The sequence below is a fragment of the Venustampulla echinocandica genome (genome assembly GCF_003357145.1).
Source record: "Venustampulla echinocandica strain BP 5553 chromosome Unknown scaffold_1, whole genome shotgun sequence".
Lineage (NCBI taxonomy): Eukaryota > Fungi > Ascomycota > Leotiomycetes > Helotiales > Pleuroascaceae > Venustampulla > Venustampulla echinocandica.
Window position 1 is genome coordinate 852,642 of NW_022474206.1, and position 23,986 is coordinate 876,627.

The 23,986-nt window shown below is 48.1% G+C and overlaps 10 protein-coding genes across 10 annotated transcripts; 6 read left to right on the forward strand and 4 right to left on the reverse strand.

Annotated features, from left to right (window-relative positions):
* Positions 1-219: 219 nt before the first annotated feature.
* On the forward strand, positions 220-1,567 carry BP5553_02817 (Uncharacterized protein; the record flags this gene model as incomplete). The annotated part of the gene is made up of 3 exons (XM_032011440.1): positions 220-724; positions 776-1,402; positions 1,455-1,567. 3 exons carry the CDS (start codon positions 220-222, stop codon positions 1,565-1,567), a joined length of 1,245 nt encoding a protein of 414 aa, XP_031871133.1.
* A 243-nt stretch (positions 1,568-1,810) lies between these two features.
* Positions 1,811-4,534, reverse strand: BP5553_02818 (p-loop containing nucleoside triphosphate hydrolase; the record flags this gene model as incomplete). Its single annotated transcript, XM_032011441.1, has 1 exon — positions 1,811-4,534. The coding sequence occupies one exon, from the start codon at positions 4,532-4,534 to the stop codon at positions 1,811-1,813; it is 2,724 nt and encodes a 907-aa protein (XP_031871134.1).
* A 1,209-nt stretch (positions 4,535-5,743) lies between these two features.
* Positions 5,744-6,425, reverse strand: BP5553_02819 (uncharacterized protein; the record flags this gene model as incomplete). The annotated part of the gene is made up of 2 exons (XM_032011442.1): positions 5,744-5,970; positions 6,038-6,425. The coding sequence occupies 2 exons, from the start codon at positions 6,423-6,425 to the stop codon at positions 5,744-5,746; spliced, it is 615 nt and encodes a 204-aa protein (XP_031871135.1).
* Positions 6,426-7,731: 1,306 nt separating this feature from the next.
* BP5553_02820 (uncharacterized protein) lies at positions 7,732-8,744 on the forward strand (the record flags this gene model as incomplete). Its single annotated transcript, XM_032011443.1, has 2 exons — positions 7,732-8,101; positions 8,188-8,744. 2 exons carry the CDS (start codon positions 7,732-7,734, stop codon positions 8,742-8,744), a joined length of 927 nt encoding a protein of 308 aa, XP_031871136.1.
* Positions 8,745-9,519: 775 nt separating this feature from the next.
* BP5553_02821 (uncharacterized protein) lies at positions 9,520-10,471 on the forward strand (the record flags this gene model as incomplete). The annotated part of the gene is made up of 4 exons (XM_032011444.1): positions 9,520-9,532; positions 9,591-9,662; positions 9,712-9,837; positions 9,903-10,471. The coding sequence occupies 4 exons, from the start codon at positions 9,520-9,522 to the stop codon at positions 10,469-10,471; spliced, it is 780 nt and encodes a 259-aa protein (XP_031871137.1).
* Positions 10,472-11,238: 767 nt separating this feature from the next.
* BP5553_02822 (uncharacterized protein) lies at positions 11,239-13,332 on the forward strand (the record flags this gene model as incomplete). The annotated part of the gene is made up of 1 exon (XM_032011445.1): positions 11,239-13,332. One exon carries the CDS (start codon positions 11,239-11,241, stop codon positions 13,330-13,332), a length of 2,094 nt encoding a protein of 697 aa, XP_031871138.1.
* A 736-nt stretch (positions 13,333-14,068) lies between these two features.
* Positions 14,069-16,943, reverse strand: BP5553_02823 (Metalloproteases (Zincins), catalytic; the record flags this gene model as incomplete). The annotated part of the gene is made up of 5 exons (XM_032011446.1): positions 14,069-14,660; positions 14,710-15,022; positions 15,072-15,938; positions 15,991-16,006; positions 16,077-16,943. 5 exons carry the CDS (start codon positions 16,941-16,943, stop codon positions 14,069-14,071), a joined length of 2,655 nt encoding a protein of 884 aa, XP_031871139.1.
* Positions 16,944-17,647: 704 nt separating this feature from the next.
* BP5553_02824 (uncharacterized protein) lies at positions 17,648-18,490 on the forward strand (the record flags this gene model as incomplete). The annotated part of the gene is made up of 4 exons (XM_032011447.1): positions 17,648-17,743; positions 17,814-17,845; positions 17,932-18,013; positions 18,266-18,490. The coding sequence occupies 4 exons, from the start codon at positions 17,648-17,650 to the stop codon at positions 18,488-18,490; spliced, it is 435 nt and encodes a 144-aa protein (XP_031871140.1).
* A 492-nt stretch (positions 18,491-18,982) lies between these two features.
* On the forward strand, positions 18,983-20,627 carry BP5553_02825 (Uncharacterized protein; the record flags this gene model as incomplete). Its single annotated transcript, XM_032011448.1, has 4 exons — positions 18,983-19,185; positions 19,270-19,297; positions 19,350-19,878; positions 19,933-20,627. 4 exons carry the CDS (start codon positions 18,983-18,985, stop codon positions 20,625-20,627), a joined length of 1,455 nt encoding a protein of 484 aa, XP_031871141.1.
* A 952-nt stretch (positions 20,628-21,579) lies between these two features.
* On the reverse strand, positions 21,580-22,011 carry BP5553_02826 (uncharacterized protein; the record flags this gene model as incomplete). Its single annotated transcript, XM_032011449.1, has 1 exon — positions 21,580-22,011. One exon carries the CDS (start codon positions 22,009-22,011, stop codon positions 21,580-21,582), a length of 432 nt encoding a protein of 143 aa, XP_031871142.1.
* Between the last annotated feature and the right edge of the window lie 1,975 nt (positions 22,012-23,986).

Consider the following 23,986-nt stretch of genomic DNA (forward strand, 5'->3'; position numbering starts at 1 on the left):
GGTGGAAGCTAGACCAGACAGCGTTAACTCGTAGTCGGCGGCCTCTGTGGCATTCCGCTCCGACTTGGCAGCAGCGGAGTGAGATCATGCAGCGGCCCCGCCGGGATCCCTCCACCTTATTATTTACTCCGCTCTGCTTCTCAACAGCTTCAATTCCCAACATCAACTTCAACATCAGGACACTATTCAAAGGTTCCCTCCGGTTCTGCCATTACCACGATGTCTGCTCCGATGATAGCATGGGAGCCTCTGGTGAACCGCATCCACAAGTATTTGACAGGCAGCAATTCCGCCGCTCAATCAATCGACCTTGTACCAGTCGAAACTCATGACGTCGAGACAGCGCCTGACAAGAGACCCCGGACACTCAAGCATCTGATCCGCGCAAACCATGTGAACCACTCAATCATATACCATAATCTTCAGTATCACAACCATATGCCGCACATCCTCAGTTCTGCATATGCTTTTGGTGCAAATGCCGACCAGCTGCACAAGATATATGCTGAAGAGTCGAAGCAGCTTGAGCCATGGCATGATTCCCCGGCAGAGGTAACCAGTGCTGACTGGCGCGACTTTCTGGGTGATGCAAGATACCAACGAGCATATGTTGATTTCTTTGAGGACGAACTGGCTCTGAATTTTAATTATGATTGGACTAAGGTGGCGGAAGAATATCTCTTTAGCGGAAAGCAGCCTTTAATAAATGGGCTGATTGGAGGGAGTACGTCGTTCGTAGCGCATTGAGGGGTATGTCGCTGATGGTGAATACTAGTTGGCCACCCATTGATCCACCTGAGCTATGCCTATGAATTCTCCAGCAAAGAATTGGGGATGGAGGCATTAGCCATGGCCTGCACCTCATATAACTACCTCCATAAATATCTCGACCAACCAAGCTACACAAAGCCTTCAACCTATTCCACCACCTCCCCTCTCGAAATCCTCCATAAAATAGCAGAAGATAAAAGATTCGACGGCCTCTTTAAATCTCGCGGAGCAGAAAACATCAAAGTTTTATTCCAGGACCACGAGAATCTCGTCCTCGAGCACTGGAACGCCTGGGAAATTGTCGACCCCACCAAACAATTCCGCGATTCCCAAGAGGCAGCAATAGCACTACTACTCCGCACAGTAAAACCTGGCACACACTCCTACGATTTCTTCGTCGTGCATATTCTCACCACCAGCCACGCCGTTAGAATCCTACTCCCATTAATACCCAAGAAGTTCCACATCAGTCTTGTAAGACAGTGGTGGCTTCTGACAATTGCTGTTTATATTGCCCAGCTGAGGCCGGCGATTAATGACGATATCGAGGTTAAGCCGGATAAGCAGTGGAATTATGTTGATCAAATGGCGGTTAGTGGACCTTGGGCGACGGATGCTCATTATGTCAAAGGTAAGTTTTACTTCCACTAGCGAATTTGGGACAATGATACTGATAATATTAGCTCTACGTGCTATTAAGGAGGCAGCTTTTACTTGGGGCGATGTTCATAGTCGATATATAACAGCAGCTGTCCATTTTGCGGATGATTTCAAGGGGTGGACTGGATTCGAGTAGGTGGAATACGAAATGTGAAATGTGAAATGAGCTATGTCCAATGTAATGTGCAAACGGCGTTCTAATGGCGGGATTGCGTCAAATTTGGAATCTATAAATGTATAAGTTATATTAAAAGTTTCTAATACATGGCATGAGCCCTTGCTATATGTAGATATAAATAGTACAACCAAAATCATCACTCCATGGCTCGCATTTATCGCCATCCAGTCATAAGCACATTAATAGAATCAATCAAGCTAGTCAATCATCCTCTATATCATCATCACTCAAAACAAATTTCTGCTCCTGAGGCTGCGACAAAGGAAGTCCCGTCGCCATACCACGCCCTCGAATCACCAGTTCCTTCTTCCTCGGCGAACTTCCCTCCACGGGCTTATCAGTCGCCCACTCCTCGCCTGCAACCGCGTTATCGTCGGCCTCATCGGGGGCATCTTCAGAAGGCCCGCCAATGCCATGAAATGTGGCAACTTTTTCTATGTCTTTGATGGCTCTGGCGGAAGCTGGACTTTTCTTCGCTCTTTTGATGAGTAACATGTATGGCAGACGCTCGAGAAGCATTTCTTTGCGTGCGGATGTGCCGAGGGATAACAACGGCGCAGGAGGTGGCTCTGTATCTTTCTTTACTTTCGTAGGGCTGGAGACGTGTGAAACCCGAGAATTCTTCCAGCTCTCGACGGTTCCGGTTTTCGGCCTTGCAAATGCGGCGGCCCCGGCCGTGATACCGCTCAAATGCTCGTCGTCTCCTTTCATCAATCTTGTCACGTAGTGATCAATCGTGCTTTCGATCTCTTCTTTCATTCTCCATAGTTTGAGACTTGTGGGATAGAACATCTTGAATGCGTCGCCACCTTTTCCTGTCCGAAGACCACCAGCCGCGGGGGCCTTACGTTTTACTGGGTAAGGGAGCGAAAACAAGATCCCGCGTATAGCAACTTGGAAGGCGATTTCATCCTGTCGAAGTATATCGCCGCCTGTTCCTCTACCACCAGTGCCACCGCCAAAGCCACTCGAGTTGAGCGATCCGTCCCAGGAAGGGCATAGCAGATCACTCTCTGATAGTGCATCAATGCATCCATTGACATGATCGAGAGAGGAAAATTCGAATGAGCTTGGAGGCGCTTCACAGGACAAGATATAATTTTCATGGAGTGCGGCGATAAAGGTCTGTGTATCTGTTCCAGTCTCGTCAATAAGCTCGTTAACCGATATTTGGGACCTTCTCGGACGAGCATATGTGGATATATATCCTGGGAGTTGCTCAACATCTGCATCGGCAGGTAATTGAGGGGGTCTCTCATCGCGCTTGTTATAGACAACTTTGCCAACAGCATGGAAAATGCCGAGGCTAGCCTCACGGCGAGTAACCATCTCCAGGCTCTCTTCTTCCATCCTTGTCAAAGTCACATCTTTGCTGCTTTTCTTAGCTTTTCCGAATGCTATCTTGGCTCCCCAATCTCCATCCCTATCACCCCTTAAGCACAGGAACTCCAGTGACCCAATTGCGCTCCTGATATCACCAATCTCGCCGAGCTTCTTGAGAACTAAAGGCCCCGGAGTCTTCCTCCTCCCCGATTTCCTCGATTCTTTTTGGACAAGAATGTCGAGGGCTTTTGCTAACAACGTCGGAGCAATAGGATTGAATTCAATGGCCCCGACACCCGGATGTTGGAGAATTTCCGGGCCTAATAATCGATGTGCTGTAAAGCTATCCGCAGAGGCGGACGTAGTCGTGAGCAACGTTTCCGATATAATCATGACTACAGGTGTGATAGGATCCTTAAGAGAGTGGTTCTGATGAAACATCGAGAGTGGGGGTGTATTGGACGAAAGATACTGCACAATGGCCCCCCTGAATGATTGTAATGCCGTCGAGGAGCGAGTAAACGTATTGGGAAATTCTTCTACAAGAATAATTCGTTTTCGACGGTCTAACGGTTTGGGTTCCGGTCTCGAAAGTTCTCGGTCATCGCTAGAAAATATGTCCAATTGACCAAATTTTCCGCCTCGTCCCAAGAATTCTTCGAATTGTGCTGCCATTGATTGAAATCCCTCCGCGGTTGCGACAGACCCAACCGGGTTGCGCCATTCCAATACCTCGCAACCCATATCCTTTGCCAGGAGCTGAACCGTAGTTGTCTTTCCAGTGCCAGCTGGCCCCTTCAGCAAGAGTAATCGCTGTCTCATTCTGCCATCTATGACGTTGTCTAGCCATCCTCTAACATCCGAAACTTTCTTCTTGTGAACTGCCAACTCGTCCAAATTAACTGGTGCGAACCGTTCAGCCCAAGGCCTTAAATCTTCTTCGGTTTTGGCCGCGGGAGGAAGCTTTGGTTTGCTCAAAAACCTCTGACTCAAACTTGGTGCTTCCACATCGCTATTTTTGAGGGGTTGGGAGCCTCTTGTTCGTTTGCGAGCCGCCAGACCTACCACGCTCGACGTTTTGACCGTATCCTCCAGCAAATCATCATCCGATATTATATCATAGTCCTCTGCCTTCGAGTCTTTAGACATAGTATTCAGCCTTGCTGTGGTTGTTCCTGTCCCTGCCCCACCCGCTTGCTGCCGTTGTGCCTGCTTCGTGAAGAAGGTAAATATATTTCCGCTTTTGACTTTGTCGTCACTCTTCCCTCTCCGCTTTGGTTTCTCTGGGCTAGTACTAGCACTCTTTGTCTTCCCGTTGATACCGCGAGGATTCTTCGGAGGATAGAGAGGGTCGCCATTTTCGGGCTGGTTGGCTGTCTTGCCGCGAGGTTGCAGTTTGGTTTGAGTCGCCCTCATTTGGCTTGAAGCTTCTCCAGAGCCAGCAGGTTTAATGCCACTCGCCGGCGTTGGCGATGAGGATATTCGGTTGACCGATTGAGCTTCCTTCCTGCCCAAGGTGACCTCGTCGGCGCCGTCAGAGGCTGAGGACGGGGATGATGATGGAAGGACATTTCGCTTTCGTCGTTTGGCTGGCGGCGCCATTGAGGCAGAAGGTCAACGGAAATAATCCTACATCAGACTATCGCAGAACGCAGGCGCTATAAGCCGTGGCGGTCATGACATTGTGGTGCCTGGGACAAATGTGGATTGGGTTGGTGTTTTGTCCAACGGACTCAGCCGACTTCGCGAGGCTGTGATTGACATCCTCCAACATCGCACGAAGGCGACGGCACAACACCGAAACCTACAACTACCACATTGCAACTCCGATTTCCTCAGTTATGATTATTCTTCCATCTTCTTCCTTCATGATGTGTTTAATGCATTAATGGGATAGTGCCGCGCCTCCAAGGGTGAGGTTACCCAGATTCCGCCGCGAGTCAAACCCAGATTGATTTATTTTATTCATCATGGCAGTGGAAACCCACGCTATCCGTTTAGTCGTCTTGATTTTACCGATTTATATATGTATTGGAGGGCGATGTCATTTGAATTTGCCATTTTGACCACTTGTTGGGCTGTGAGAATATTGATTGTTATTTCTCGATCACGATTTTATGATATTATTAGCAGTCTGGATACGAAGCAAGACCTTTAAAGTTGAACTTTGGAGACCGTCTACTACTTGTCATTGATGACTGCCGCATGATTTTGCTCTACGCTGATTCATTTTGGGCTGTGCCTGTTGAATGAGACGAACTAGCTTCTCGATTCTTGAATTACGCTTTTTCGTTATAGATTGGCTTCTCGAAACTAGTCCTTGGAAATAGTTCCATTGTGCTTGGCTTCTATATTTATACGGACCATGTTGTTCCCTCCGATTTTCTTCTCTCTGCTAGGTCACGTTGAAGCGTAGTAGATAATGACGCCTATGGCTGATATGAAAGCGATGGGAATATCATATTTCTGTTTCCGCCTTCCATTTAAAGCAGAAGTATGAATATCAGGGGATGAATCCTCGATAATATTGTGGAATAATCGAGAAATTGTTGAAAGCTATTCGAGTGTGGCTAGAAATACATAATCAATGGCTGGGCCGGCTCGTAAAAACAAGAGAGCACACCAGAATACGAGAAGAAAAGGTTCACCATGGTTAGAGTTAATCAAAGTGTAGATTAAAGATACAATAACCAAGCGACAGCTATCTCATGAAACCAAGAGTATATCCAAAATATGAAGAAAGCAAGTTCGCTGAGGTTTCCGTTCTTTTCTTCAATAAAACCAACTTAGTAGCGGTCTGCTAAGCGCTCTCTAGCAGTTGAGGAAATCTGTGCGGGGGCCGTGGCGTATGACTCCACAATAAGTGATTAGCAGGTCCGTTTTAGTCTTCTTGTACTCGAAAATAACACGATCTGGGACGTCATTGACAGATCCGCCATTGTAGACACGATTGTCCGGCTGAATGGGAAACTCCTGCTTCGATTTTCCACAGGCAAATCTGAGCCTCTCCAGGTTCATGAAGTCATGCGGGTATTTTTCTATATCCGAAAAGTCAGCTTGATAAAGCAACTATGGAATAGGCAGTGAATTAATGCTAGCACTTACGTGCGCCAGTTTGCTTATTGTTTGCAAGCAATTGTGCGCCAGCCGTCATGGCTGCCGTGATCTGATTCACTGTGTACACACGCGCTTGGTAGTTCCTGCCTGGACCATTGTACGTCGCTGGGCAATTCGCAGAAGCAGAAGGCTTTCCCGGGGCGATTCTGATGCTCAGGGCCCTCGTCTGGAGCATTTGGTCCTCAGGCAATCCGAAACCCTCCGTCTCCGGCTTTCGGGTTTGGAGCTGTGCCTCGATGTCAAGTGGGATAGTGATGGGCTCGACATAACCGACCTCACGGCTAGATATATCATCGGTAGGGTAGGCGCTCGCAAAACCAGTAAGGTTGGTGCTGACCAGGAGCAAGATAGTTACAACAGCTCTCGGTGAAAACATCGTGACAGATTGTGGGGTGGCAATTCTCAAGGAATAAGTAACTTGGTGAATAAAGATGTGGAAGATATATAAATTGAAAGAGAAGATTGGTATAGGAGTTGATATGGAGTTGGTGAGTTGCAGAAGAAGCCTGGTGTAGGAATGGGTACTGTACCAGACAACTGACTGAGTCCAACTTATGTACATATTTTTAACAGCACGGTTATATTGGAGTTCCAACTTCACGACGCATTTGCATTCTGCAACACGAGAAGCCTAGAAAAGATACCCCGCCCCCAAGTATGATGCACTGTACGCCGTTGAGCAAATCCCAAACAGAAAAGGATTATGCCCGTGCACATTAAGCACCGGCGAAGTATCTGACGATTACTTGAGTTGATAACACCTCTAGGACACGAACTGCAGGTAAGATTCCTTGCTTTTGGCTGTAGTATCCTCAACAACAGACGGTTCCTTGCTAGTAACGAGGTTTAGCATTAAGCCAGCTGTGGGATTATATAGTCCAAGTTGCGGTGTAATCAATAGCGGACGATTCCTTACGAAATACGACCTCAAGTTCCAAGGGAGATGTTCCACACATCAGATAAGTGTCAATGGAACAATCGATATCATGTGGCTACTAGTTAATATTCTTCTTGTGGGCACAATCTGTTTCCCCTTAGTGTATAGATGCTCGGGTCATACTATTTCCGAACATATTATGATATTATATTGATACCATGAGCTTGTGAATCCTGTTTTGATTTACTTGTGCGAGTAATTGACTGCGGTACGAGTAGACCACGCAGATATTGGTAATTGCAGAGTGTCACACTCCGTAGCCTCTATTATTATTTAGATTTTTACTTGTCCGTAATATCGGCCGACAAAAATATAGGTATCTCCGACGTCTCGGGATCAGCTTCGGGCCGTTTCGCAGAACATCATTCATGCAGTCGAAATTCGAACTAATTATGATGTAGCGTGCGCCTGCTTATCCAACAGCATTGAGCTACAGTAAGAGCCGAAACTATGCTACTATGTAATCTAATCCCACTTGCGCTACCAACATTAAATCCAGCCCGTCAGACACTCCATAAGGCATTGAAGTTGGAATGGTACTACCTTGATGCTACATGCTTAAATACCATCGACTTGCTGACTATATGTCTCATTTTTATTATAGGTGAATCTCGCGAAGTTGGGGTTGTTGCTCTCTCCTATAATATCTTCAGTTCCTCGGTTACCATCACATTTCAAGATCTAATTGCCCGCGTCAAACCCGAAATTTCCCTTGGAACCTTCTCACCACCACCTAGCTACAATCATGTTGGTAGCCCACGTCATCTGGAATTGCTGGGAAGACTTCATCGCGGCCCAAGAAAAGGAGGAGTATCCAGTGGAATCAATCCAACTCTCGGCCCTCAGAAAATTATTTTCAGACCCTACAGTTCCCATCTCCCAGGTGGCACTTGAGCTTGCCACTCCTATACTAAAAGAGCTAGAGAAAAATCCCGGCAAGACGGTGGACTGTTTCCGTCTCTGGCGCACAATTGAGGCGGCCATTAAACAGCTCACAGATTACAACGATAAGCTGGTTGAACTGGTAATTGAGTTTCAGAAGGTTCCGGACCAAGCGGGCATTATTGGCTGTATGCAGGATTTTAGGGAGCACTGGACAGAGTTCGCATTCGACTGTAAGTCACCCTCATTTATGTACCATCGTATTAAATGATTCCTCGGCATCAAAACTCATTTGTCTAACTTGATGCCCCTACCTTAGACTTGGATCTACCCTCTTGGGAACCTGCCGAGGAACGTGCAGCTAATCGCCAGGGCTGGATCAATATGAACGCTTTTGGGGCAAAACTCTCCCTCTGTGGTGCCCCAGAGCTCGATGAGAGACCTCGCGCGGCCCTCCTGATGAGACAAGCTCTCGAGAAAACTCCCTGGGAAGTTTTCCACCACCCTGACCTCGACGAGGAGGAAGACCTAGAAGACGATGATTACCCTACTTGGCGAGCCCACCAATTCGAACTCCGCGATGTCAGAACATTGAATAGCTCTGTCCCCGCGGCTGCCATGTGGATGAAGATCAACGCCTCGGGCATATATGAGATGAATGGACGCCCAATGACAGGCGACTATGACTGTCACAGAGCCGACTCAAACTGGAAGGGCGAGCCGGTATGGTCGAAGGAAAGGTTTGCATTTTGGAGGGAGAGATTCGAGTGGATTAGCAATGTGTCCGTACTTGATAAGGAGACAAAGAAAGCCGCCAAGGAGGCCGCGGAGGCAATGAAGAAGGTTGAGGACGAAAACCAACGAACTCCGAGCTAAGTTAGAAAGGTGCTACCAAAATGGACCTCGGTTATGTCTGCAATGACTGATGAATTCTAGAAGTCATAGATTAGATGCAGAGAAATTAAAATCATTATAGCAAATACCTGTTTCTTCGGTCCTGCTGACTGGATGATATGGAAATCACTGGGTGTTTTATATTTACATCACGTGATATCTCCCCCCCTTTTCGCTTCGGCATCGACAACATCATACATTTTTGCGCTACTCTTCGCGCTCTAAGAATAGTGACGAAGATTTTGAATCAAAGGAAAGCTCCAAGATAATTATTGACCAACAAATTTACCGCCGAAACAGTCAGGCATGATATCCCACTCAGTGATTTCAAGGTATTTAGCGCCGGCCAATCAAAATCGCGAAACGACCTAGAAGCGCCAGTTCAGAAACCGCAACCCATTGGCCCACCAGCACCGCAGCTTGGAACTTGATTGAATGGCGACGCCGGGGTCAGTTCGAAGCACGCCGTTTCAGGAAATGCGTGCCATAAATAAATCTAGACTTCCATGTTTGACTTGAAAGATATGGGTATAAGGAGGGCAATGACAATCTATCTAGAAAATTTATCTCGGTGTGTTATTCTCTAGTCAACTGTGTTTCCCTTTTCTTTCGGTTTTCCTTCATTTGCTTTGGTGTCATAGATTCATAATTCTCTCTCCAGTTTGCTATCATATTTTCCTCTCGACCTTTCCCTTCCTCCGCATCTTTCTCCCATTTCATTTTTCGCAGGACGGAAAAGTTACAACTTCATTTAATCATGGCGTTCAAAGGTAATGCTATCCTCTCACTGAAGCAATGGAATATGTAACTCATTGTGTATTTTTGCAGGAATGAGCGGAGCCAAAAATATTGCTCAATTTGTGCTTTTGCTGTTGGCAGTTCCAATTATCCTTTTCTACAGTGAGTTTCTTTCTCCAAATTTTTTGGGATTCATTCTGAACAACATTAGTTTTGGTTCTGGCAGGAAGCTCATCTCGCTCCCCTGGAATCCCAAACATATACTTGGTCTCTCTCCAAAAGGCCAATGAGACCTCTGGCCCAGCAGCGAATTTGACTATCCACATCGGATATTTTGGTAAGTACTTCTAGTATCCCTTAGTAGTATATTGCTTGACCATAAACACTAACATCATACACCAGGCATGTGCACGACCATAGGCTCCAAGAACCTCACCTGTGTCTCCACCTTCGGGAAATCCGGTACTCACCTCGCCTCCTCGTTCACACACACGTCGGATAACGGCGCAATTTCTCTCTTCGACCTAGCAAGCACCATCCAATCCCGCATATTTATTTTCCTCCTTGTATTATCCGGATTCATTTTCATCCTCTCATTTGTCCTCATACTACTCCTCGAGCGCGATCTTCGCAGCCAGGACACTACAGCCAAAGCCTGTACTCGCCGGCGCTTCCTGAAGACAGCCACACAGAGCTCAGTGTGGATGAGTGTTGGGTTGGCTACTGCTATGACTGTAGGAAGCCAGCAGACGGCTGCTGCGCTGGAATTTATTTCCGCGAATGGGGGTGGGGATGTGTTGATTAAGAGTGGAACGACACTGTTGGTATTGCAGTGGTTTGTTGTGGGGTTTTCTGCTATTTTTGCAATAGGAAGTGGTGTTGCATCGTCTCAGCGGACCGGGCCATCACCAGATGATGGGACATCTGGACCTGGATTCATGGTTGGAGATGAGGGAAAAGTAACCTTTTAATGATGGCCGGAGCCCAAGCATGCTCATAACTTGGATGCAAAGAGGGAGTTATGTGCATTAGAGCCTCGCTCGAGGGTCACTTTTTGTTCAGAATAGTTGAAAAATAACAGAGGCGTTATATTAATCATGTTAACTCACTTGCCTGAGTATTCTTCTTCTAAATACTTCTTGTTGTTTTTGTGAGGTGTAGATTAGAGGGTTGCTTGTTAGCGGTTGCTTTCCTACCGTTGGTACTTCTGACGAACTCACGATAACAGCTCCATATCACACTCCAATCTTAGCGTGAGGGAAATCTATTTCTATTTAGAAAGGTGAGAAGATCTGCTTGACTAACAAAAGTTATTGGAGCAAAGTGAGGAAACGTAAACAATAGTGCACTAGGCTTGGCCCAGTGGCCCAGGAGTGTCAGAATACGGATTAGTGTTGATGAATTAAGCTTGGCGTAAGCACAGCCTACTTACTTAAGCGCCTCCAAGGCCTGTACTGCTGTTATTAGATTAGTCGTCCTTGTCCACACTTGGGTTACGACTTTCTTGACTATTATCCACTTACTTTGTATAGTTAACTGCCACTTTGGCTTATTCGTTGCTCATAATACTAACAGTTAACAGTTACTTATTCAAGAACATTGGATCGTCTTCGATCTTCTCCTCAACAGACTACCCCACTTTCCAGGTAGAAGCATCAACTATCTTCCACCCTCATAACAGATCACTCGTAACACCACCCATACGCACCACTTGACATACGCTTGGCTCTAGAGAGCCATGTCTGGTTCTCAGGGTAAGGGTAAGGGTGGGGATGGCTATAAGTGCAGCGAATGTTCCAGGATTCCCTGGGGCTCTGAGGAATACATGTACTCATATCCATATAAGTCAACGTGGACGAGCAACCCTGGAGCATGCAGATTCAACGATCCGAATTGCTCGACCTGCAATTTCATTTTCGACTGCCGCCGTGCCCACCATGCCGCTCAGATACCCGACGACTCGGATGAAGAACCACTGCGATATGATATGATTACTCTTGATTTTGTAAACTACGGGCATCAAATGCGGATAGTCAATAAACAACCACGAAGCCGTTACAAGTTCGTTGAAGCTGGCGTGAGCACCGAGACTCGGGCATATACGCATTCTACACTGATCCCACGTCGGGTCATCCAGCCTGACAAGATTGATTACGCTCTTCTCCAAGCTTGGACAGCTTACTGCGATGAAAAGCACGGCGCCCTCTGCGGGGAGAAATCAGAATTGCCGCTCGATATTTTGCATGTCATTGATTGCGAAACCAGCCTGGTAGTTCAGCTTCCTACCCTAGATGACGACTATATCACCCTTAGCTATGTCTGGGGCCAGGGCGGCGATCCTGATATCGTACCAGACCTTACCCTCCCAGGCGTACCCCCAAGGGTCATCAGCGATGCGATGGTGGTTGTTCAAAAGATGGGATATCGCTATCTATGGGTTGATCGTTATTGTATTCCACAGTCGAGTGCTGCCTTTTCGATAAAAGACAAGTTGATTGGGTGCATGGATCTCATTTACTCAAACGCTAAACTCACCATAGTCGATGCGGCTAGTGACGGTCCGGAGTGTGGACTTCTAGGTGTGACAACTGGAGAACGGATAATTCCGCCTATGACAACAGTTGGACGTTGTACGCTCACCTATACCGTGCCAACGGGCAATATCGTCCGAAACTGCAAATGGTTTACCCGAGGTTGGACATTCCAAGAGGGCCTGCTCTCCCCAAGACTCTTGCTGTTCACCAAAGCTGGAGTGCTGTTTCGATGCGGAAAAATGGATGGCATGGAGACCCTTGACTCCATCCCCTTAGTCCCCGTGGACAATAATAAGTGGCTCCGTGATATGAAAATTTCTGGATCGCCGGAGACGTTTTTCAGCCACCTCATCGACTATATGAAGAGAGACCTGTCACACCAAAGTGATGCTTATAATGCCATTCGAGGCATTCTGCAAGCGTTTAAGCGGATGGGCACACCCACGTTTGGCTGCCTCCCATTACGAGTAATGGGTCAAAGGGGAAAGATAGAGGATCTCTCAAGTCACATGTTGCTAGCTACTTCCCTATCGTGGTCTATTGAGAATGATGCATCGTACCGATGGACCCGAGCTTTGGAGCGGCGACCTGGCTTTCCTAGTTGGACATGGCTGGGCTGGATGAAGGCCCCGTCGAGCACAGCTTGGGACTACTCCTCCGCTACGGAGATAAGCTCCTCGAAGCTCTGTAAACTCCCTTTGAAAGAGAATCCCAAAGCTCATATATCTTCAATCGATGTCGAGTACCAAAGTGGCCGGACTGTTCGATTGAGCCAAGCAGTGGAATCTATCTGCTGTGAGTCGGAGGCTGGCCTTGCCATTGGCCTACACATGGATTGCTGGGTATTCCAAGTCGTGGCGACCACTGGTAAATGGTTTCCACGCCCTCTAGACGACTGCGAATGCCATCTTGAGCTACCACCCGAGTGGTCAATATTGCACATTGGTAATACCCAGCGAGTCGGCTCCGAACAAGATACCAGCTTGTTTCGCGTACGCGAGACCTTCACTTTCCAGGTGGCCGAACCCGAGGTTGTCAAGTTATTTAAGAAAAAGGATAGCTATGTGTTTACCTGCTTGCTCCTGGCTTCCACCGACGGTTGGATAGGCCCCATCGGATTTAAAGGTTCCACCGGGCTGGCAGCCTTGCTCCTACGACCACACCCCGAGAAAGCTGCCGTGTTCGAGCGGTTTGATGTTTTTTACGCCTATGGAGCCGACCGTTTCGTGCAGATTGACGACAAGAATGCTACCATGGGTGATCTTGCTCTGCGGCGGGAAAGGATTTGCTTAGTATAGGGCCTCAATTGTTCGAAAGCCGCTTGGAACTTGATCTAGATCTGTCGAAGTTGAAGTGACAGGAGGGAAGGACTAGGCTAGAGAGTACTATGGCAAGGTTCGTGCGGGGATAAGGAAGCGTACCTAAAGATTTTCAGTCAGAGATCAAAGAAGAGAACCTGAATCAATTGTCTAAGGAACCTGAGATAGACCACGAACTGTCGGCCCTAAGCATTACCAGTTTCTCTCGGTACCCATCCACCTCGTAAGCACCTACTCACCTACCTAGGTACTTAGCTGCCCAATGCTTGGCACTGGCCATCTCTCACTCCCTCCCCGCCATTCTCGGTCAATCATACCGCTTCATGGCTCGCCTTGAACCCCTTCTGCCTAGACGCACCCAAACCTAAGCCCCCCTTATTTAAGCGAGCCCCTATTTGGTCAGGTGATTAATGACCGGGAGTGATTTAATACATACTCCATGCGCCTTGGTCACGGACAGACAGCCTTTTGATAAATGGTTTGCATTTCTAAGCGGTAATGAGTGAGATCATAGTTTTGGGCTTCCCATGATTTGTTCAGAACAGCAGAGCTCTACATACCGAGATCCTGTATCGAAAGGGTCAAGTGTATTTGGCTGTTGTGTCTTGGCTCAGGTAAACTAGATATTTCATTGTTTACATATATATTTTTTGGAATTTTCCCTACCGTTAGCTATTTTACTTTCCCTTGATAATGGTCCACTTAATTTTTCCTTTTAGGCATATCCGTGTGTCTTCAGCCATTCTAAGATGAGCTTGCCATCCCTTTCTTTATAGGCAGCCCGACTTAGGATAGTATCCCGGATGACATTCAAAGTACGATCATATCCGCGATTATCCTTTGGCTCAAAGAAAATCGAAATCTCTTGCTCAACCTCCTTACCATTGAATTTCTGCAAACTCACTTTCAGGAACCGATCGAGGACAACCATGTTCTTTGATAGGGATGCATAAATAGTGTCGAAGTTTTCTTGGATGTACTTCCACAATGGGTCACGGGTCTCGGAATTCGCGGCTAAGGCCATGGCACCGGTGTGCTTATCTTGCGTGGCGACCGTGGTGAAGATGAAGTCGAGGTAATCTGGTAGAAGCTCGAGATTCCTTAGACGTCCCATGGCTCGAAGAGAGATCTCTTTGCCATCGATCGAAGTTGTCGTCTGCCACTCCTTCTTTAGAGCTTGGTATTCCGATTTGTCGCCGTGGCGCATTGAGATACCAAAAATTGCCGACCGGAGGTTAGAAGGAATGGCCGTTTTGTCATTGCCATTCATGTAGAGCTCAAATCGGCGTTGTGCTTCAGAGGTAATGCTATTTTATGTTAGCCGACCAGTTTAAAGTCGGAGAAGCGCAGACAAACCCTTCATGTCCATTCAGTCCTGCGGTGAGGATGAGGAGAGTACGAAGCTGGCCGGTAAGATAGTCCTCATTTGGCGATGGCTCCCAACCAATCTTCTCAACTGCTGGGGTAATGAGAGTGAGAGCGAATTTCTTTAGGCCCTCTGAGATTTCTTCATTCTCAGCGAAGACCGACTTGACTGTTCCCAAGGAGCTCAAAACCTGTGACCACACCAAGTAATTTGACTCAGATTGGAGACCTTCGACAAAGGCGAGTAGGCCGGCCGTTGTGGCCTGCCCAGAAAACGCCAAAGCTCCCGCATCACCAATCACGCCTAAATCGAAAAGTCAGCTCACATTCATCGCGAAGTATGGGGTACGTACCAATCTTGTCAGCGGTGCTAAGCCGATCGATCTGGGTGCCTAACTTAGCTAGTCTTGCTGGGGGGTAGTTCGTTCTATAAAAGCCAGCGTTATCTTTGTTAATCTTGTAGAATGAATCGTCAATATCTCTAATAACAGTCTCTTTATCCGTGAGACCGATGGAGGTGACGCCTTGAGCGCCGGCTTTGCCTTCTAGTCCTAGAGGAACCCACCAAGTGGTCGTATCCTCCTCTGGCTTGACATCCCCGGTGGATAAGTAGCGGGACTGTTTGAGGCTGATCTGACCGGGTTCTTCAGCCACAGTTACCACTGGGAATCCGACTTTGCGGATCCAGTTGTCGATCAAACCGTTCACATCCTGGCCGGAGGCTTCGCTCAGTGCGGACCAAAGATCATTGGTCGTGGCGTTTCCATAAGCATGGGACTTGAGGTAATTAGAAACGCCCTTGAGGAAGGTTTCGCGGCCAAGATGCGCAGCCAACATGCGAATGACGGCGCTACCCTTTTGATAGCTGATTGCATCAAAGATTTGATCAACCTCGAGGCCATCTCGCACAGGGACTTCAATGGGATGAGAGCTACGAAGCGAATCAAGGGTAAAAGCGGTTTGCATTCCTTCCGCCACGAATTGAGGCCAAACATTCCAGTCCGGGTGGATATGGTCTATCGCCAGCCAACCCACCCATGTAGCGAAACCCTCATTAAGCCAAAGTTCGCTCCACCAGTCCATGGTAACGAGGTTGCCGAACCACTGATGAGCCAGCTCGTGAGCGACGACATAGGCGACCCTGTTCTTAAACCTCGCCTCAGATGTTTTCTCATCAAAGAGCACGGCTGTGGTTCTGTAGGTAACGAGGCCCCAGTTTTCTAAAAGCGTGTTAGCGGTTGAGCGCTGTATAAAAACAATGTAATGACGAACCCATAGCGCCATGCGACTAGAATGATAAGTTAGTAAATGTCAAATACCCATGATCCAATGGAGATTGGTTCCGTATTAGTACTTACAAATTCATGAACAGCAAGTAGATCTGCTTTTGGGAGTGGGTAATCAATGTCAAAGATTTCGGAAAAGTAATCGATGGTCTGCGGAGCATGCTGAAGAGCATACTCTGCTTGGTGTTTCAACCCCCTGGTTGTGTATACGCGGACGGGGATGTTCTTGCCATTATACTTCCGTTTTGTGAAATCTTCGATATACTCGAAGTCTCCCATTGCCCATGCGAGCAGATAGGTACTCATGATTGGAGTTCTCTCAAAGGACACGACCTTGAACCCATCCTTGGACTTTCTCACGCCATTTTCAGGCATGTTGCTCAGCGCCACCTGATCCTCTGGCAGTTCGATTTCGAAGTCAAAGGTGGCCTTTAGGTTGGGCTCATCGAAACATGGGAATGTTCGACGAGCATCACAACTCTCGAATTGGGTTGAGAACATCACGTGGTCGTCTCCATCCTTCGGCACTGATGGCGCTGGCGTAACTGCGGGCGTATATCTCGACCGGTAGAAGCCGGCCATGTCATTATTGATTGTTCCTTGGAATTTGATGACAAGTAGGGCCTTCTCGGAGACCGGGAGCTCATCCGGGAAGGAGAGAGTTGCACGCTGGCTCTGGACATCGTACGATGTCCCAGTGGACTTGAAAACTTGCTGGGTCTTGGTATGCTCCAAACTGACCTCGGCACTGTGGATTTTGAGCTGGTGGCTGTTCAAAACAATCTCCCTCGTCGGGGTGGTAATCTTCGAGAGGATGCTGACGGTGCCCTGGTAGCTGAACGCACCACCAAGTTCGATATCGAAGATGGAGATGTCGTAATTGATGGGTTTGACGGAGTCCGGTAGAACGTCCCGGTCCGCTACGGTGACGGGAGCCATGCTGGCGAGATATCGAGTTGTTTGTATGGCACGCAATTGGAGGCTTAGGGAAACTGCTGGTCTTGGGCACCGAGAGACAGGACGACCTGAACTTGTAATTGTGCTTGTTCTTGCAACTGGAATGGCGAGAGGACGAGCGTAAGTCAAAGCCCGCGTCTGGATACCTGGTGAGCGATAGAGACTGGATCTCAATGCAAAGAGCAGGCGCGGCCTCTGATATATAAACATGAGATAAGACGGTGGTGGGGTGGTGCCGTAGTGGGAAGGAGGGGGCAGTCACGCGTCCAATTAAGGTGGTTAAGGTTAATCAGCGTAGTGCGTAGGGCGTGCGTGCGTAGTACTTTGTACGCACCGTAGCAGCAAAAGACCTTAAGGTGTACAAAGTACTTACAGTACTCCATATTATTGCGTACTCTTACTTAGTATTAGGCGTCTGCTCGGTGTTGCTCCCCGCGCAGCGCCGTCACTAACCGGGCGCGTCGGCGGTCGGCACTCGCCCAGAACACGCCCAGAATACGCCCAGAAGGCTGAGCATGACGTTTCTTGTCCTTCCCGCCAAAAAACCAAACCAAACAAAAGAAAATAACAAACAACTCACAGCCTTCTTACCTTGATGCATCTACTTCTGTAACTATATCGTCCTCCATACAAGCCACAGCACTCCATCTTGCTTCGGCATCATCATCATCATCATCATCATAACAATGGCAGCGGCCCAGAAGCTCTACCCTCGCGCGACCCTCAAGAAGATTGTCAAGGCACACTCGAAGCGCAGTCTCACCAAGAACGTCGATATTCTGGTACGCATTGGATTGACGCGTTTCTACTCCACTCCAGACTCAGACTCGGGCACAAGCTTACCTGGTGCAGATATTCCTCGATTATGCTCTGTTTCTCCAGACGTATGCTACCCGCCTTTCTGTCCTACCAATCGTCACTCCACCGGAGACTTTTGCGTATGGTATAAAATACTAACAGCTATCTACAGTTTAATGAAAGAAGCCGGCATCAACGCGAAGCAGGCGGGGGAACGCGGCATCAGTGCCAGGAGTGTAAAGAAGGTCACCGAGGTATGTGCTGTGCCTCAATATTACATTAATACATTCTGATCAGTGTTGGGATAGACATCGCTTTCGAAATTCAAGGGTTGAGAATGACAACCCCAGGATCTGGCAGACCAACAACCCGTCCGGGGATAGAGCGAAGGTTATACATAGACGGTGGTGGGCGGTTCAATGACTCGCGGGGTTACAGAGAGCTTCTGACGCTATCCGAATTATAATCACTACCACCTTGGACCGATAGTAATCCATGACCTATAGAGTATGGATGGGGATGGATATGGGGCACAAGAACTAGCAGTTTATAAGGCTATTGAGGTGGTTATGAACCGGGCGAAATGGGTTATTCGCAAGGCAAGACACCACCTCACGAATACCTACAGTGCAGATCGCGTCGTGTCAGGTCGGACAGACAACAGAAGCCGTTGGTTAGGGACGCACCCTCCAGCTACCACAGTGGAAACCCTGCCCCATGGGGAAGAGTAGAATAACAATGTCTTTATTGCCTCAAACCCCTTAACCGACGTAATACAATATCATTCATATAGACACCACCTTAATCGTAAAACTGCGGCGCTCTATTTATTGGCTGATTGATTTATCACTGAGTTGGGGATTCGGTGAATGACTCCGTTTCCCTGCGATTTGATTCCGTCTGTTTCTTCCGGCTTTCGCTTAGAGGAGCTCGGCGAGGCCCTTTGTCTCTGGGAGACCCTGCCTGGCCTGGCCTGGAAACAGAATCTCAGAACCTCACTTTTGACAACTACAAAAATTTCACATCAAGCTGCGCGCCGCTACTTATTTTAAAACCTACACCATTTGTTTGACCGCACGAGTACTGCCTACTCGCACACTCGCCTAAGACCTAACCTTCCCACGAAAATACTCTTGCCTTCCGCCGCGACTTTCTAGAGTCGTTGTACCACAACTTTCCACAAATCCCCCAAGACAGCCTCGAAGCTTTATTCAATCTTCACCATGGCTGCCGCTGCGATTCCAACTCAGAACCCGGCAGTTAGATCCGAATCTAAGACTGCGAGGAAGAAGAAGGCCAAGACCCCCTCGACCGAAACAGAAGCTTCCACCACCGCGTCTGGCGAGGCTCCCATATCCACCAGTCAAGCAGCAAGCAACAGCGGGGATGGTTCTTACGAGAGTCCGTATATCAAGGAGCTGTACAAGTGAGTATAGTCCTCTGAAACCCACTGCCATGTCGAGCGGGAAATCCCCTTACCTAGGTCAACCCGAAGCTAATAAATGTCCAGGAACATCCGCAATGCCAACAAGAAAATTGTAAGTCGGTCCCCAGATGTATCTAGAGCTGAACCTAACGGAATTGTTACAGGCCAATGCCTCCAAGGTTGACGGCATCGTTGCGGAACATTCTGGCAAGACCCTCGATCAATTGGTTGCGGAGCGCAAAATCAATGCCGACCAGAAGGCCCAGATCTTAAAGAAGCCAGCTCTTCAAGCATCCCTGGCACAGTTGGAGGAGCAGATCGCCCAGTACAAGAAGTTCGACCAGGAGTACAAGGCCAGATCCCAGGCTGAGAAGGCGGATTTTGAGAAGACCCTCACCGAGCGTGCAAGCAAGGAGCTCGAGGACGCAGTTGTTGCAGCCAAGACCGAGGCAGTGACCACAGCCCGAAAGGAACAAGAGAGCAATCTTCTGCTACTGTCGCAATTCCTAAGATTAGCCGCTATTCGACGAGGAGAGGATGAGGACCCTGAGCTGGAGGAGAATAAGGCTCTTGAGGGACTTCTGGCTAGGGTGTACACTGGTGATGGAAACGCAGTTGCTTCAATGCTAAATCTCATCAATGGCTCTAGTGATGCCGTCACCTCAGTCAACAATGAAATCTTGACTGTCACTTGTAGGTTACCACGATCGTCTCGTCATGACCCTCCACTAACATATTTTTTTCCAGATGCCGATATCAAGCGTGTCACACTTGCTCAGGCTCCCCAAGTCGCCGTTCTCGAGGGTGTTACCGAATCTGTGGCTGAGTTGGAGATCAAGGAGGAGAGCGATGCTACAATTTTGAACGTCACCGAGCCTGAAGCAACAAATGGCAACATCGAGAATGCTCAAGATCTTCCAAAGATCCCAGTCAACGGTGATGTAGTTGCCGGCGCCGCTACTGATTTTGACATACCGAATGAGCTGTCCACCTCTCAGGAATGGGTTGAGGTTCCTCGCGATGCTGTTACGGAGACCGGTCCTGGAGTGGCCGTGACTGCTTCTATACCTGTCCCTGCAAACGCCGCTGGCCAAAACAGCTGGGCCGATGACCAACCAGACAGCCCTACCGAGGTTAGTGCCCCCCCTATCAGCACACTTCTCCCAGACTGTAAAGCTTTTGCTAACTTGTCGGTGCTATATAGACAACCACTGCTGCCCCAGCCAGCAAGGACGACGGCTTCCACGAAGTCCAGCGCTCCCGAGGCGGCAGAGATAGAGGCCAAGGTCAACACCGCGGCCGCGGCGGGCGTGGTGATGGCTATCGTGGACGTGGCGGCTACCGAGGCGACGGTTTCCGCGGCGGACGCGGCCGAGGTGGTGGAAACCGTGGAGGAGCCCCCCGGCGCCCAGACGAATCATAGATCTCTCTCCTATGATTGATCTCCGAATTTCCAGCAAATTCCCCCACACATGTAACAAAAATTTCCCTTCGACTTGTTTTTTGCAGCATCTCCCGGCGGGCGAAATCAGGCATGGGTCATAAGTTGTTTGTTCGCGCCTTTTTTTGACATTGCATATCAATGTGATGACGGATACCTTTGCATGAATATGAAAAAATGGTTGGCTTCTCATTTTTGCATGGGAATGGGAGCGAGCGTGCGTTTCATTTTTCGTGCATCTTTTTACTAACAAAAAGGAAAAGCGGAAATGGTTTAATGTTTTCACGCCTAGTCGGTCTGTTCAGTCAGGAAATGAATGAATGCCGATTTTTTGTGATGATCTAATTGCCTCTTGTGACTTTCTGTGGAATTTTGTGCTATGTGCTTGTACTCGTAACTATCGTTATAAGGGGGCTAGGAACCTTGAAGATATGGAAACCTCACGGCAAGATCTTATCCACTTTCTGATGAAGGGTAACTGTATTGTATGTCTATAGTCTATAGGAAAGATACTCCGTAAAGTCATCCGAAATCCCCATTTTGCTCCATATCATCTTCCCGCCCTATCATCAGCAAATATATTTGACATAAGATCATCCCCCTCCCACATAGTCGGCGAGATACACAACTTTATCCCATGGCTCAAGATCTTCACTCACTTCATATCCACCATAATACGAGCTCTGCGAGCGCCTAATCCGATCCATCGTCACAGATTTTACCTTTAGACGCCAGTATCTCATACCAGTGGGATGCAGCTTGGAATTGTAAACGCTGTATAGACCTAGCAACAGGCTACTTCTTGAGCCCAGCACTCCACAATTTCAGGCATCATTGGGTGCTCGCTGAAGATTCCATTTCTCCCGCCCTTCTCAGGATCAGAGAGTAGAGCCGCGCTTTCCTTCACGCGGTGCCATTCTGCTTTCTCTGTGGTAGAGGTATCGTAATAGTTTTCAAAGCAACTTCGTCAGATCAGTGACGAACACCTTCAAGCCTTCGCGAGTTGCGAGTTCTATGAATTGGGGGTATTTTATTCCATCTACTGAAATCCCGAAATGGGTAAACAGGTCGTATGAGCTGTTGCGGATATCAAAGATGACTTTGGGAGTAGCGGGAGATTCGAGGATGGTTTTGAGAGAGGTTTTGCTGCTGTTGGAGGTTGAGAAGGTGGTATTGCCGAGGCTGTGGACGTTTATGAGGTATGTCTTCTGAATGGGAGCGATGTACAGCGAGATGGTGGATAGGGAGCTGTGGCTGCCGAGATCTTTTCCTTGAAAGCTAAGGTAGAAAGAGGGAGGATCGATGTTGAGGTCGTCGAGGAGAGATAGAAGGGCAGATAGAGAATATTCCGCTTCGATATTACTTTGGGATGATGCACTTGACATAGTGGTGAAGATGAGATTCCAAAGGGGAAGCCTATTGTGGACCAAAGACAACCAAGATTTATCTATGGAACTTGATGAGCATGGGCGATTTGGAGGGGTTATAGATCAAGAATGTATGCGACTTAGTATATGTGCAGCAGTGTGCGAACGCTCTTACCTACTTTTTGAATAACGTATAGGCTTGGTCTGCTAAAGATTTGATTTTATACTTCTTTAGAGTGTCCACTCTCTCCGTCTCTCGTCGGAATATCTCCCTCGGATCTACCCGGATTATCATGACTATACTTATGATCTGTGATTTCTGCTAGGTCGTTGTTGCTTGAGGGATTTAACTATAACTCGCCCAGAGCTGAGGTCCCTTGCCGATAAGATTTATACTCAAGGGAAAAGAATCAACGTAGCGGCAAATGGAAAAGGGCGGTGGGGCTTTGATTGACGATGAGGGGGTAGTATTTAGAATATCAAACTGAATAGTTACTCTTTTGAATAGGAGAAAATATTTTAGGCTCGGATTTTGCTTGATGAAGTAGCATGTACGATACTACTAGCACTGATTTAAACCATTGGATCATTCTATTAACATAGCAGCGCAATAAAACTAGAGACCCTTCTAAGACCCTCTTAAAGATGTAACTGCTGGTATTCTCCAAAGAACTCTGTCCAAATGCCATTCATCAAGTCAAAACTGACAAGTGCCTCTTTCGATAGATGTTCTTCCTCGCAACCGCTGAGATGCAAAAGTATCTGCTTCCCTTTATATCTGCGAAAGTATGAAAATCTTTGTGATGACCCCAAGCTTCCTCACCCTCAAAACCACGCGAGAAAGGCGATCCTGTGCTTGATGATCAGCATCGATGTGCTTGGCCGCGAGAACAAACAGAAAATAGATATCGTCCGCGCCCTATTCGTATAGTTGGATTGAGTTGTTCGGCATGGCATATCAGTGTGCTGCCTCTCGGCAGTAGCCTTGCACTGTGGCCCACAGAGTGTTGTCATTTCGGCGCTCAGTTTCTGGGTCAAACATATTGTGCCGTGCCGTTGCTGTTAGTCTTGCTCGACTTGCAATACTGCGTTGGAGTCGGTTCAAATCCATCTTCGTATACAGTCGGTGCTCTAAGATGCGTTCTTGTATGAAGTGGAAGAGGTGGGTTGGAAGATGGAAGGGAGTTGCCTTGTAGCTCGAGAGATTTAGCTCCTTTATAGCTTGTTTCTCCCTGTGATGTAGACATTGCGGAGAGAAGCGATAGGGATACTAGTACGCGATGCAATGGATGCTAAGTATCCTAGAGAAGTAACTGGTGGTTGGACGACTGTATAGCGAAATGGACCTGTTGTTCACGTTGGCCAAACCCCCGGGGCCCCGGCCAAAGATCTACTCCAACTAAACAAAGGGCATGCCATTACCAGCGGAGGTACGGCCGACGTTGAAGTGACGTTGTGATTCCTGACTAAACGCCCCGGTCCAACCCACTTGGAGTGTTGGTGTCGCGGTCATCCGGTCAACCCGTGACGTGACGATAAGCAAGCTCCTGAGATCAACACCTTGACACGCCGCGCAAGAGCACAACTCTTCTTTTTCCTACTCACACTCCTCCCTGCACTGTCCGACATTATTAGGACACACTTTACCGATTCACCTCCGTTGATGCTATGCTGTACGATGTATAACAACAACAGGAGGACTCTGACGAGTAGCCTGGCGAGTGGCAGCTTGCTTATGTCGTCAGCCTCTGACAGGACAAACAAAGATGGAACGTGCATCTCATCTGCTCTGCTCTGATCTTATCTGATGAGATTCGCGGATCTATGGCTTGCAGATCCGGCGGGTGTTCCCGCTGCACCCCATGTAGCCTGAAGGGACGAGAAGCCCGATCGAGTCCTTTACGGAGTATTATAAGGTTGTCGATCGTGTCAAGGTGATGTCGGTGACATCGGTGACACGTCAAACCCACCCCACATAACACTATCGACAAAA